At 47.6% G+C, this 14,046-nt stretch overlaps 2 protein-coding genes across 5 annotated transcripts in view; one reads left to right on the forward strand and one right to left on the reverse strand.

Annotated features, from left to right (window-relative positions):
* The window catches only part of LOC135814545 (uncharacterized), a 30,340-nt gene extending 18,896 nt beyond the window's left edge, over positions 1–11,444 (forward strand). For all 4 annotated transcript variants that reach the window (XM_065327676.1, XM_065327678.1, XM_065327675.1 and 1 more), the window contains exons 22-30: positions 709–763; positions 1,087–1,178; positions 1,568–1,749; positions 4,202–4,337; positions 4,852–4,971; positions 5,447–5,589; positions 9,829–9,958; positions 10,220–10,339; positions 11,096–11,444. In XM_065327676.1, the coding sequence (XP_065183748.1) occupies positions 709–763; positions 1,087–1,178; positions 1,568–1,749; positions 4,202–4,337; positions 4,852–4,971; positions 5,447–5,589; positions 9,829–9,958; positions 10,220–10,339; positions 11,096–11,233 (1,116 nt within the window). In that variant the 3' untranslated portion in view covers positions 11,234–11,444. The remainder of the gene's footprint in view (positions 1–708; positions 764–1,086; positions 1,179–1,567; positions 1,750–4,201; positions 4,338–4,851; positions 4,972–5,446; positions 5,590–9,828; positions 9,959–10,219; positions 10,340–11,095) is intronic.
* Positions 11,445–11,717: 273 nt separating this feature from the next.
* LOC135814546 (tubulin--tyrosine ligase-like protein 12) lies at positions 11,718–14,008 on the reverse strand. Its single transcript, XM_065327679.1, has one exon. The coding sequence runs from the start codon at positions 13,923–13,925 to the stop codon at positions 12,048–12,050; it is 1,878 nt and encodes a 625-aa protein (XP_065183751.1). The 5' UTR covers positions 13,926–14,008; the 3' UTR covers positions 11,718–12,047.
* Between the last annotated feature and the right edge of the window lie 38 nt (positions 14,009–14,046).

The raw sequence follows: 14,046 nt of genomic DNA on the forward strand, positions 1-14,046 counted from the left end.
TGCCACTGACAAGCATGTAAGTTAGAGATCATGCCACTGACAAGCATGTAGAGATCATGCCACTGACAAGCATGTAAGTTAGAGATCATGCCACTGACAAGCATGTAGAGATCATGCCACTGACAAGCATGTAGAGATCATGCCACTGACAAGCATGTAGAGATCATGCCACTGACAAGCATGTAGAGATCATGCCACTGACAAGCATGTAGAGATCATGCCACTGACAAGCATGTAGAGATCATGCCACTGACAAGCATGTAGAGATCATGCCACTGACAAGCATGTAGAGATCATGCCACTGACAAGCATGTAGAGATCATGCCACTGACAAGCATGTAGAGATCATGCCACTGACAAGCATTTAGAGCAGCTGCACATGTATATACACTGTAGCGGTAATAGCTTGTTGTACACTGCACTTGTGTAGCTGGGGTATTTCATCACCTTTTCAAGGATAGAGTCTGAGCAGTCTGACCGTTTGTATTACTTTTGGCTAAAGGTGAAGTTGCGTTTCTGCTTCAATCCTGTGAACAGCTTCTTATCAGAATGTCTTGGTAGCCAAGCCACTGTCATATCGTTCTCCCTTGTACTGGCCATGTAGTAAGGTAGCAAGGTAGCAAGGACAATGATGAAATGCGTGTATCAGTAGTGGTATGATTCTGCTTGTGAGTTCTACTCTGCTGCTCTGTTTTGCCATGTGTGCAGGCGCTTGCACTGGAGGCTGCACGCGAATCCATGGTTCTATTGAAGAACACTGAAGGTGTGTAATGTGTATGCTGACATCATGCTGTGTGACGATTGCAACATTCTAATACTGTGCTGTTTTTGTTTCAATCTGTTTGCTACCATGCTGTTAATTAACCACATGTATCGTTGTAGCACCAGTACCTTCTTGCCTGCACAGCTCAGACAACTTTGTCTTGAGCTTTGTAACTCACTGTGCACCCTACTGCCCCAGGTTGTGGCAAACATACTTTTCCAAAGTGTTGGTCTAGCTAAACCCTCCAGCTCTCCCCGCTCCCCGTCGTGCTGTGGCAATCTTGAAACTAATCCGTGTACTATTGCTGTATACATGTCATGCAGGTGTGTTGCCGATGAAGGCAGCGACGACCACCACTGTTGCAGTGATTGGACCCAACTCAGCCGCTACTGGCACTATGCAAGGCAATTACCATGTACGTTATGCTGCTCTTTCCACAGCTTCTAATGCGGGTCCTGAATTTGAATTCTGTGTGTGTACTGTTATCTACGAAACAGTGGTAGCGACTTCAGCAATGATTGTTAGGAAAGGGTTTGCTCCCCACGCTGGAGCGCGCGCTATTCCGCCGACTTGCTCTGGATTGCAGTCGTGAGTCAGTCAAGTGTCAGGCCAAGTCGGCGGAATAGTGCGCGCTCCAGTGTGGGGAGCAAACCCTTTCCTGTACTTTCCTGTACTTTCCTGTACTTTCCTGTACTGCTATCTACTGTCAGAATTACTAGTAGGTGTATACATTCACCAGTTTCTCTTTTCTTCTCTTTCTGGATTTTCTTCTCTTTCTGGATTTTCTTCTTGTTGTCCATGTAGGGAACTGCACCATACTTGGTCAGTCCGCAGGAGGGTTTGCAGAAGGCTGGTGTTCAGGTGACACAGGTGCAGGGATGTGATGTCAAGTGTACCGACACATCCAAGTTTGAAGACGCCACGAAGGCAGCGGCTGCCAGTGACTTTGTCGTGCTTGTCGTTGGTTTGGATCAAGGACAGGAGAGGTACGGCTTTTCCATACACATCTTTATAAACTGGATCTAAATAATCCAGTATACATATGAGAGATCTCTCTGACAGCTTGTGTCCACTGTGGTCTGTGGTTGTGTAGATACATGTACATGTGAGCCGTGAACAGCAAAAACCGACCTATAGGTCAAAATTTTCAAAATCGTTTTACTGAAAAACGTTTATTGGAATGTTAGGGTGATGTTCACCAAGTTTCAAGTATATCTGACCAAGAGAAGTGGGTAAACCCCTATCAGAAGTATATACACTCAAGTCCAAATTATATGCGTAACATCTCAAAATATGTCTCAGCTAAATATAGTCGCTCTGCTCCTCTTCAGTATACTGTGTACTTGCAGAGCGTGGTGGGGTTGATTCCTCACGCAGGTAGGGCTTGATTTCCTTCTCCAGCTGTGTTCCGTGCTTCTCGGCCAAACTAGCGGGTGGCAAACTCGAAGGCATGGCGGCAGACTTGACATTCTCCATCGTGGCGTGGCGTTGGATTTGAAGAGATTCATTTCAGCCCAATCACCATCGCAAGACTCTTGCGTGCTCAGCTTTCCTGGACTTTCATTTCTGATGCCAAAGTGCTGGTACTTCGTTATACCAGGAATCGGCTTGAAATACTGCTTCAGACAGGCGTCCCATTCGTACCATGTCCAAGAGTAGCGCACTTCTATGCGTACTCTGCAATGAAGTGGGTGAAAAATCCGAAGGTCGAAACTGAAGAGGAGGCCGAAACTGCTACTGCACATGTTCAGAAGCACCTAGCCGATGCAGCGTGTGAGCGTCAATTCTACAGAGACAGAATCGCTGCTGTAAAAGAGGATATACCCATAGCATCGCATATAACTTTTTGATTCTGCACAACAACTCGAGGTGCCTCAACACACAAGGTAGTCGGGCCAATCTACTTCAAGTCACATTTTCGTGTGCAAGTGTTGATTTCTGATATCCCTACAAAAGGTACACAAGCAAAATATTGCATAGTACATTCGTGGCACACCCTCCATTTCCTGGAATGTCATGAATACGTTTTTCTTGCTGGACGAAGCAGGTAAGTAGGTGGGGGGGGGGGGGGGGGGGGGGAGCTTGGGCTCTACCCCTAGATGCAGCAGGCTGGTTGCCACCCTTCCCCTGTTTCGTGGCTTTGATTGCCAGGCGGAGACGTTTGCGTTTGTCTGCACTTTCCAAGAGGCCAGCCATGCCGTCACCTTCTGAGAGCGCTATGGCGATGTCATGGCCATGGCGGTCCGCCACTGCCAGCCAGTCCAGCCTCTTCTGTAGGACCTCGCTCACGCCCTTCAGCTCCTTCATCGCCTTCGTGTTTTGGGATTTTTTGATTAGTTTTTCAGCTGCTACGAGGTGGCCAGATATCTGTGTAAGGCATTCAAATTGGTGCTGATAACTCAGCCGCTTCATCATCGTATTAGGCACTGATTTGCTCCTCTTTTTACTCTTCCGCTAGTCAAGTGTCCACTGACAATGGCTGTCCTCCTGGGAATGCTGCACTGGGGCGTGAGCATGCAGACAACACACCCAGCGCTAATGTTTTCACCTCAGATTCCCGCAGTGATGTGATCGCACATCAACCATGAACTCTTCCAGTTCAGAAGGGTCGATGAGTCGGACGATGACCATCCAGTGATTAGTTTGACATCCACAGCCGATACTTCGAATGTCTTCAATCTGCGCAGCAATGTGCGCTGCTCCAGCAGCAGCTGCAAGTTGCAACTCTTCATCCCCGTCGTCACTATAAAATTCATTTTCATCGTCGCCATAGCAGTACGTTTTCTGGCGGTTCGTCTTCACTCTCATCCGATTCATCTGCAGCGCCAGCCGCAAAGTCGAGACCGAAAAATGACTGGTCCTCAGCTTCAAGCATTAATTAATTTTGTTGACTGGCATCTTCAACTCCGTGGCATATATTATACTGCGACGGCGAGTCGTTTACATACTCTCGCACTTTAGTGCGAAGGCACGCTGCCCAACCGGGCTGCATCTCGGATACTTGTCGGCACGGACCGGAGCACGGCTTACCTCATGCTGCTTTGTGCTTGCAAGGCCCAAGAGAACGGCCTAAACAACAATCCATCGCCTTTCTTCTTCGAAGCATGGCTACTTTCCCGCAATTTTACAAAACGTGTTTTTCTCGATTTTTCGGCCAAAGCTATAGGTCGGTTTTAGCTGATCACGGCTCATGTATTTCTGTCGTGCAGCTTGATTGCTTTGACACGTTGTGTGCTTGTGTATTCACATATGTGTGTGTGCGTGTGTGTGTGTGTGTGTGTGTGTGTGTGTGTGTGTGTGTGTGTGTGTGTGTGTGTGTGTGTGTGTGTGTGTGTGTGTGTGTTTACGTACCTGTGTATGTGCTTGTGTCTGTGTGCATGTCTACATGTGTGTGTACGCACCTGTGCACGTACATGTACGTGTATTGTGGACTCTTAGTGAAGGACATGACCGTACCAACATCAGCTTGCCCGGTAATCAGAACACATTGGTGGCAGCTGTAGCTGCAGCAGCCAAGGGACCTGTTGTGTTGGTAGTTATGACCGGCGGACCAGTGGACCTGACATATGCTAAAGTAAGTAAATCTCTGGCATCGTCCAGTATTTGTTGGTGTACTTGATGGGATGTCTACTTCTATTACCTTCTAGATTTGAGCTCGACCATGGGTAGCTCTTCCTCAATGCCAACAAGGCAACCACTGCATTGCAGCAAGTAATGGCTACAAGTCGCCACTTCTTTTCAGCTACTGGTATCTCGCTGGAATGCATTCTCGTGAGGATTAAAAGGTGAATCACGTATGGTGAATTTTACCACTGGGCCACAGCAATAGCATGGGGCAGTCGATCAGCTAGCAGGTAACGTCTATTGTTGCTCCGACATAATTCATGGCAAGCAGCTCATGTCTAACATGAACAGTACATTGCCCCTGTGGTTCATCCAGCATGTACATATTCTGGCCCAATGGCCTAGGGATTGCTGTTCAGTGCATGCTGTGAAACCAGGGATGCAGCCCCCCCCCCCCCCCGAAAGGTGGACCAACAACGCCACTGCAGTGTCTGTTGTGTTTGTGCGCTGTGCTTGTTCACTAGGCCAATAGCAAAATCCCAGCTATCATCTGGTGTGGCTACCCCGGCCAGTCTGGCGGTCAAGCCATTGCTGATGTCATTTTCGGAGTTTACAACCCCGGTGGACGCTTGCCATACACTATTGTACGTGATAAGCACATTCAGACTGTTGAGTCTGTTGACTTAGAATTTTGTTGTTTTAGAATTTGAACATGGTCTTTGAAGAACAGGAGCCTGTGCACAGCTATGGGTATGTGCACACATTCAAGTCTTTGTTGTGGACCTTACTTGCTACATACGTTTACTTGTGTCATGATCAGTTAAAATGGAGAGTCCCAAGATTGGTATATGTTCACCTCTGGAGAATCCATACAACACAATACACACATATACCATACAGTGGAATACAATACAATACGATACAATACAATACATTTCATTGCAATACAATACATGTACCATACAATACCATACGATACAATACAATACAATACATAATGCGGACACATGTAACACAAACATAGTGTTGGTATCATTGAAGGAAGCATCACTGATTGTCCATTATTGTGTACTGGGGTCTTTCTAGTTATTTTGCCACTTGTCGTTATGTTGTGTGCAGTACCCAGATGCCTACGTCAATCAGATCTCTATGTTTGACATGAGCTTCCGTTCCTCTCCGGGTCGCACGTACAAGTTCTTCACTGGCGAGGCAGCCTACGGCTTTGGCGATGGTCTCAGCTACACCACGTTCTCCTATGAGTGGTATGGAAGCACTTGCTGTTTGGGACTTTAGCGGAATCTCTCTTTCTCTTGGGGATGACATATTCTATGTACTGTAAAAGCAGAACTTTTCGGTGGTGTTTTATTTTCGGTAACTTCGGTGGCGACAATTTTTACCGAAAATAAAACGCACCGAAAATTTCGGTATTACCGGTACTATAGATGTTGTACTTGTACACTTACCTGGAAAACGGGTTTTACCGAAAATTTCCCTCCACCGAACCGCCGAAAATTTCTGCTTTTACAGTAGGTTGGTGGAGTCCTAGTAACTGATCGCTGGTCACTCTCGGGACACCCTCCATGCCACACGGCTGTGTCTAAGTGCCATCTTTAATATTCCAGAAATATCTAGTAGTTCTGTGAACGGAACACTCGGGATAGCCTATCAAGTGATGTGCCTAAATGGAAAATTATTGTTGGAATTGGGTACGGGTACTGTACCTCTTCCGTCACTCTGCCGATCATGTTGTGTGTTGCCGTGTGCTGAATTTCAAACACATGTGTTATTACATGCCTGTGTTATGTATAGAATAAACACCGATGTCGTAGTGTTTATGGGAATATATATTGACCTTTGATCAAATACCCACACTCATTAGTGACCACACACTCAACAGTATCAAATTCAAATAAATTTGCTTTGACTCAATAAATACCACTGCACTTTTCCATGTAGCCCTCCACTTTTCCCTAAAAAGGAGTAATTTATAAACAGTATTTATTGGCCTAAGGCCGCAACCACACTACGTAAAAATCACAGTACAAATTTTCATGCATATCTCAGTACAAGTCGGTACGCAACCACACTACACTTTTCGGTCTGCATAGTTGACGTTTTCACGCGAACAGCACGTGACGTTGTCGTACCAAAGCGTGTGCCTGCCATGCCATGCGCTGGAAAAGACCGGGAAATTCAAAAACAGTGCTGATGCTGATGTTATGTACGACGACCACTAGACCAGGTACAAAAAAAGTTGTACAGTACACAGGAGATGGCCTATGGAGCGCCAAAACGACGAAAACGACAAACGTGGCTTTCTACAGGGGTGCGCCAGTTGCTGAAAACCTACAAAGCGCATTTTGCATTTCACACGCGTCGGCATGACGATTTCTACTGTAATGCAGTTTGTACGTGATTTTGTACCTAGTGTGGTTGCAGCCTTAGTGGTATTTTATAAACAGTATTTATTGGCTTTTGACCCAATAAATACTGTTTATAAAATACCACTAGGGCCGATAAATACTGTTTATACATAAACACTGCGATAAAAACCGAGGCGTAGCCGAGGTTTTTATAGACAGGGTTTATATTCCCATAAACACAAGACAGAGGTGTTTATTCTTCTTATACCTAGCTTTGTTTTCGGCCTGAAATACTGGTCTGAAATAGCTATTTTAGTATCCCAGTATACTATAGTATACTATTATGTGTAGGCAGCATTGCGTGTTCCAGACCTAAGACCTATCTTTAAACCATCATCTGCATCAACACCCTGGTGGTTGGGTGGTCAAGATAGGTGCTTGGGAATCTTATGTTTGCAGGTTTGATTTCTGCTCAAACTTCTTTCTTCTCTTCAATTTTTTTCTTTTTCAATTGGAGTCCCTTGAAAGTCGAAAAGTTACAACCTCCAAGTGGGTATAATTCGAACCTCGAACCAGACATGTCCGGTTAATTCGAAGTTCCACGGATTCCACTTACATAGAAAATGTGTGGGATTTGTGCTGATAATTCGAAGTTAGCAAAGTGTAATTCGAAGTTCACTGTACACTGTACTGGTCAGTTCAGTTTGCATGAGCAGGCTGTGCCGGTCAGTTCAGTATCCGTGAAATCTGTGTCTAAGGTCCTTTGCGCAACTCTGCGTGACCATGAGAGCATTTTGATATACATATTGTGTTGTGGGTTCATGTTTGGATAATTAGAATGTCCGGCTAATTAGAAGTTTTTTCCTGGCATTTGGAGGTTTAATTATCAGGATTCCACCTGTACCCCAAGTTCAAGTGGTGAATATGGAGATATATTCCCCAGTTATAGATCACAGGAATTAGTTTTTTTCTCTGATGTCATATATGGTCGAAGTGTGAATACTACAGATCTAATAATAGTCTAGAAAAGAAAGAAAGGTGCATGTCGTGCTACGCATGATACGATCCGTACCATGATGCCATGGCCAATAACAATCAATGAGAAAGGACGGAAAAGACAGTTCAATTGCACACTGATCACAAAAGAAGAAGATGAGTCCGTCTATGAGGAAAGCCGAGCCTCAACCACCTCCAGACCAAGAGTGTCTGGGTTGAGATGGATGCGTGCCCTAGGACGTCTTGAACCGCGCAGGCATAGGGTAGAGGCTCTTACGAGAGAGATGCTGATCTTCGACCTCAGCCAAGCCGTCACTTGTGAGTAGGGCTGCAACTTCTTCTCGGCCATGAGACTTGCGATCCTCTTCACCAAAGCAATAGCACTTCGACCTGCTCCGCCAGATGTAGCATAGTCGACAGGGATGAAGGAGGCATGTTCCACCTCTCGCACACGTGCTCCGTATAAGTGGCGCTTCTCCTGCTCGTGTTTGCGGTAGACAGAGGCAATGGACGACGGTGAATTAGAGCGAGCATAGGGGTTGAAAACCCTTACATCCAAAAATGAACGCTCAAAACGACCGCCGTACACGCCATTGCCACCACATCCAATCGAGCTTGGTCGCCTCTCACCGCGGTGCGTGGCTGAAGGTGCTCTCCACTATGGGGCTCTAGATGTGGCTCGATCTCCACTGCATGAGCGACTGTCACCAAACACTCTGCAAACACATCCCTGATCTCGTTGTGCCGAATGCTGGGAAAGCCGCCGTTGGAGCAAGACAGAGCATGGGTGACTGTGAACTACTGCCCGCACACACACTTGGTGAGGAGATTGTTGGGCTGCCAGCCATAGCGCAGACAGAGGGCATCCCGGAACTCGGCCTTGGAGAGCGCAAAGCCAAACTGTGCCAAAGGGCGGCAGGTTAGCCAGTTGGATGCGCCCTTCTCCGCCGCAAGCTCCATGCACCGCTGCAGGTTGGGAGAGACGCTGTTGAAGACATCCTTTCGGTGCTGCTCTTCTTGTTGTCTATGAGCCTCCCGGACAGCAGACTTGGCTATGCGAGTTTGCTCAGGAACACCTTCTAGCGACATGTCTTGTCTCCTGATCTTCATGACCAGGGCCTCTGTGATCTTCACGGAAGCACCAAACTGGGTGGTCAGCGAGGGAGGGGAGACTATCCCTAGACCTCCGTGGCGGCAGGGCATTGCGAGAATTGACTGCTCCTCTGCTCCAAGTGGTGATCGACCAGTCAGAGCCGGGATGAGCTTCGTTGCAATAGTCCGCTCCAGTGGGTGAAAATACTCGTGGACACCTGGCATTGTCCTTGCTAAGAAGGACCATCTATGGCGCAGGACATTGGTGAAGACCACGTAGGCTGCTTGCGGTTGTGTCATGGCAATAACAGCCAGATTGCAGACTTCTGTGCACCACCCATCAACCTTGAGCTGCACATACGCGTTGCAGAATGCCTCTGTTCCGAGAGCCGCCCCAAGATGACGTTGACCATCCGTTCTGATGACAACGTCTGTGCCGCTGAAGATCTCTCTCTTGCCAACTCCTCGTGTTGTGGTTTGACCAACAGTACCGACTTGGCGGCATTCAGGTAGTAGCCATAGGCCTCGCCCTCGACACCGAGCATGTCCCACCAGGCTCGCAGTCTCCTCAGCTTGCCCGCGGAGTTGGCGTCATCAGCGTACCAGCTCTGAAGAACGTCGCTTGCTGAGAGATGCTGGATAAGCGGAACAGTGCCCAATGCAAACATTGGCATAGCAAGGGGATCACCCTGTGTCGTGCCTTCAGCTGACCATATGGTCTCACCATCTACGAACATTGCTGCCGGTGCTCGGTAGTTGTTGGCAAGTGTTGCCGCAAAATCGGGGCATAGATGCTGGACATTACGGAGACACGCCTGCCTGTTCAAATTGTTGAACGCATTGGTAGCATCTGCGAATAGCACACCTTCAACTTCATCTTTGTCGAAAGCCTCCCTCATTGCATGGATGGTTGCTTCGGCATCACAGGAATTAGTGGGGGTTAATATGAGCTGGGTATAATAATACTTATTTTGTGCCTGTGTTATGACGGATATGTGTTTTACGTTCATGTGTTACTACGCTCCTTTGTTGTTGTTTGCCTTGCATCAGGACTGAGACACTCGGTGCATCGTCGCTGAGTACTGATGAACTGAAGGATGGCGTCCACTATCGTGTGACGGTCACCAACACCGGCAAAATCCTTGGTGATGACTCTGTCCTGGCTTACATTACATCATCGGTGAGTGATTGGTACCCCAAACACCAGTTCACATGTACTGTACAAGGTGCTGACTGTATTAGTTGGGTGCATGCGGAGGCAGGGTAGCCTTCTGCCGATGTCTTTCTGTCAATGTGTTTCTGAGCCATCCACACTTATTCAGTCAACTGCTGGTGATAGTTGCGTGGAAAAAATAATTGGCATTTTGCATTATCCAGACAATTGGTATGATGTACAAGCTACGTTTCTTGTTGCATTCTGTGCACTTTCTGTGTGGAACAGGTCCCAGGGGCACCGATGAAGCAGTTGTTTGGTTTTGAGCGTGTTAAGCTGGAGCCAGGCAAGTCTGCGTCGCTGTTCTTTGCCGCCCCAGCGGAGACATTCACCGCTGTCAACGGCAAGGTATGTGCCAGCCATCTAGTCCTTCTGTCTGTATTTAGTCATTTTAACTCATTTCCAATGTACAGCCGTGGCCAGAGAAATCTGACCCACGTGCCAAAAGCAGCGCCAAGGCTCATGCAGCCCCTGTGACCCTCGGATCGTTTTTTGGACCGTGCATGACGTAGTTGAAATGGAAATGCAGCGCTTCTTTTGACTCTTGGGTTGGATTTCTTTGGCCACGACTGTAGTTGTGACTTGAAGTGACCTGGTGAGGACTGCATGTAACTGTTCCACGGCCTGCACACTTAGGTCCAGTGAAATACATATACCAGGCAAACCTGTCTCTATTACGGGGTATCATGCAAGAAATCAACCACCCAAAGACTATAGCTGCCCGGGGTGTACACAGTGCAGTGGATGATGTCCTACAGCAGTCATTGTTGTGATGTTCCAAAGTACCTTTGTGAGAACAGGCCCGGCGGAACCGGTCCAGTTGGTCTGGCCATGGCCGCACCAACCTTTTGGCCTTTTGGCCAGCAACGCGTGAGGAGGTCATGCGTGTACCCGCCATTATTACCATACACAAAGTATGAAAGGCTTTTGCGCAGCGCAATGCTTGTACGCTGGCCTACATAGGGGCTCATTGCTAGGACACTCCTGGTGATGTAAAGAACACCAGCAGCTATTCACAAACCATACCTGAGTGTGCCTGTTTCCATTGTGTCTTGGTGTGATTGTGCCTGTTTCCATTGTGTCTTGGTGTGATTGTCGATGCAGGGCGAGCGTCACATTCACCCAGCCACCTACACCATTTCAATTGGCTCTCTGCGCCACACCATCACCACCCACGGAGATGCTGTTCACGTTCCCATGGAGGCTAAAGAGCCGCATCCATTGCTGAAGAATTTCCACTAAATTTCACTTTGGTTGATGTTTCAATCCGTAGTTTTATTACTAGTAGTAGCTTCTCTTTTCAAAATTTCTTCTCATTCTTCATAGGGTGTCCTGTTTTTCCTTCTTCTTTTTGTTGTAGATGACCTCCAAGATCTGTAGTTGTACCGTGTGGGAAGATAATATAGAGATGTCAATCTTGTGTTATTTGAAATTTTTATTCTACGTTCCAGTACATGGACTTTGAAGTACAGGTGTGTTGATGTTAGCGTCATCTGGTGGAACGTGATTAACAGCTAGCTAGGGTTTTCTCCAGCCCTGCAAGGGTGTTGATAGTAACTTGATACACACCGGACACATCCTCAGGACATGGAAACCAACTTGAGCAGATGCACACGCATTTACAGTCACACACCCTGTGCCCGGCTCGTGACTTGGTCATGCCTCATGGATCCATGCACGCTATTCAGTGTTCTGAACTACACAGCTACCATACAGCTAAGAAAAAGAGAGTCAAAAGCAGTCATTCAAAGTGCACAGCAAACACAGAATATGCTAATGCCATGAAAATAATATGAACAGCGTTCTAATGAACTCTTACCCAGGTAAATACTGGCAGAGTGAAATTGGTCTAACAAATTGTTAAAAACATGCACACAACACACAAACATACACCCTTACGGATGCCGTTGTATCAAGCTCGCACGCACACCCACACACACACACACACGCAATGCTCTGTGGGACCTCGTGTACAAACTAAACATCTCACGTGCACGGGTTCCCAAGCCAGAAGGCAAGCATACCTCTCTTGTGTCTGTGCAAGAGATACATGTATCTAGATGAGGCGTACAACAGTCTCATCCAGCTCCTCGTCCAAGAAGAGGGTTCGGAACGTGTGGTTGTAGAACTGTGGGTGGTACTTGCACGCGCGAATGCAATCTGGTGTGAAATTGACCTCCAAAATCTGCGGCTGCATCTTATGCTCCCCTTCTCCGCGCCACTCCACCATGATGTCCAGGGCGTAGAGACCACGCGAGTTGGCACATGGCGCAATAGCAGCGGGTGCTTCACCAGTCACCGCTGCTCGGAACAGCTCCTTGATCGCTTCGAATGTATCTTGCTCTACAGCTGCCCAGCTTGTCTGCGGGAATTGCTCATCAAACATCGGGGCAAATTGCTCGCAGTTGATTTGGTGAAGCTTTGTGCCTTCCTCTACATAGTTCATCACCGTAAAGTGACGATCATAATTCTCCAGCTGTTGCAGGCTGAATGGCACGTTAGCAAAGCGCAGCCAGAACACCTTGTAGACGTATAGCTGCAGTGGTTGTGCCGACTTCAGGAAGACGATGTAACGGTAGTCAAACTTCACCCTGCCAACACCCTCCCTATCAAACAAGACTGGCCTGGTCAAATAACGTGAAGCAACCTTTGGACCAGTTTGTGACAGCTGGACAAGTTGGGCTAGGTTGTTCACAACATGAATGTCGAGACTGCGACCCAAGTTCCATGGCTTGCAGATCCAGTAGTTGTCCTCCTCATCCTCGGCCTTGCTGAAGAAACGAGACACAAGCTGTGGCAACTCCGTAACCATGTCGTAAGATTCGGGTAGCCAGTCAGGTACTTCAGTACCACGGGGAACAGATGTGGCTTGTGCTGATGACGAGATGCCTTCAGATACAGCACGCCGGGAAGTTTTCACCAGCAAATCCTTGCAGGTGAGTACATTCTCACAAGGGAACTGGTTTATGAATGTGAAGTGGCTGCGTTTGGCCAATCCCTCAAAGTCCTTGAAGTGTATTGCCACCCAGAAGATATCGGCATCCTCGGGCTCGTCAACAATAGTGAACCGAGAATCTGAGAGAAAACCTTTAATAAGGTCCTGATCTGTGAACACTTTCAACGGGCGCCGATCGGGAGAGGGACCATCTTGCTGTGCACCTGCGGCTGCTGTGGGCAGCTTCTCCCCACAGCGCTCCTCAGCCACCTCAGCTGCCTTCACATCCAGACAGCTAGAATCCGACTTGACCAGTTCCGGCAAAAGCTGCGGAAACCAGGGAGCAAGGCGTGCAGCACGCGCCATATCAGACTCTACACCAAATGCGTAGTCCACTGTTGCTTCGTCGCCCACATCAACGTCACATAGCGGCCACATCAGTGTATAGCCAACACGATCCGGGCCAAAAAGGAGAGGGGCCATTTTGAACGTTGGCGTGTCTGAGTGCTGTATACGCGAGCCAAACTCATCTAGCACATACCAGATGGGCTTCTGCTCAGCTTGTTCTTGGTTGACAATACGATACTGATGTATATATCTCCATAACTGGTCGATGACACTATCAATAAGTGCATCGTATGCATTCTCATCACTAGCGTCCACAGCATTGTCTCCAAAGTCATACTCTACAAGCTGTGCCATACGGATCAACAGACTGGGTACTTGCTTCAGCTGGTGTTTGGCTGCTTGAACTGACTCAAAAGTCCAAGCATGGTCCACCAAATAAACATTGTTGGCATCGGTGACACTCAGAGTGGACTCTCCAATGATTTCAACACGCCACAGACTCTCATCGGCATCGTAGCCCATCCTGAATCGTTCTCCAGCATCGAACACATCGCACCTGATTTTGCTGTGCACCGTCGGCCAGAAGTGTTCTGGCACACCAGATGCTTGTAGTTGAGTCTTGTGGAGAGTGAGAAATTCCTCGTAATCCATGTCAAAGGTGCACGCGATTGAAATTTCCCACACAAACAAAATTTAACACCACTGAAAGTGATTGAAATTTGCAACCTGATAATTATACAATGACAAAATGCCAGATTCAAACAATTACCAA

This window comes from Sycon ciliatum, chromosome 4 (assembly GCF_964019385.1).
Source record: "Sycon ciliatum chromosome 4, ocSycCili1.1, whole genome shotgun sequence".
In the NCBI taxonomy this organism is placed as follows: Eukaryota; Metazoa; Porifera; class Calcarea; order Leucosolenida; family Sycettidae; genus Sycon; species Sycon ciliatum.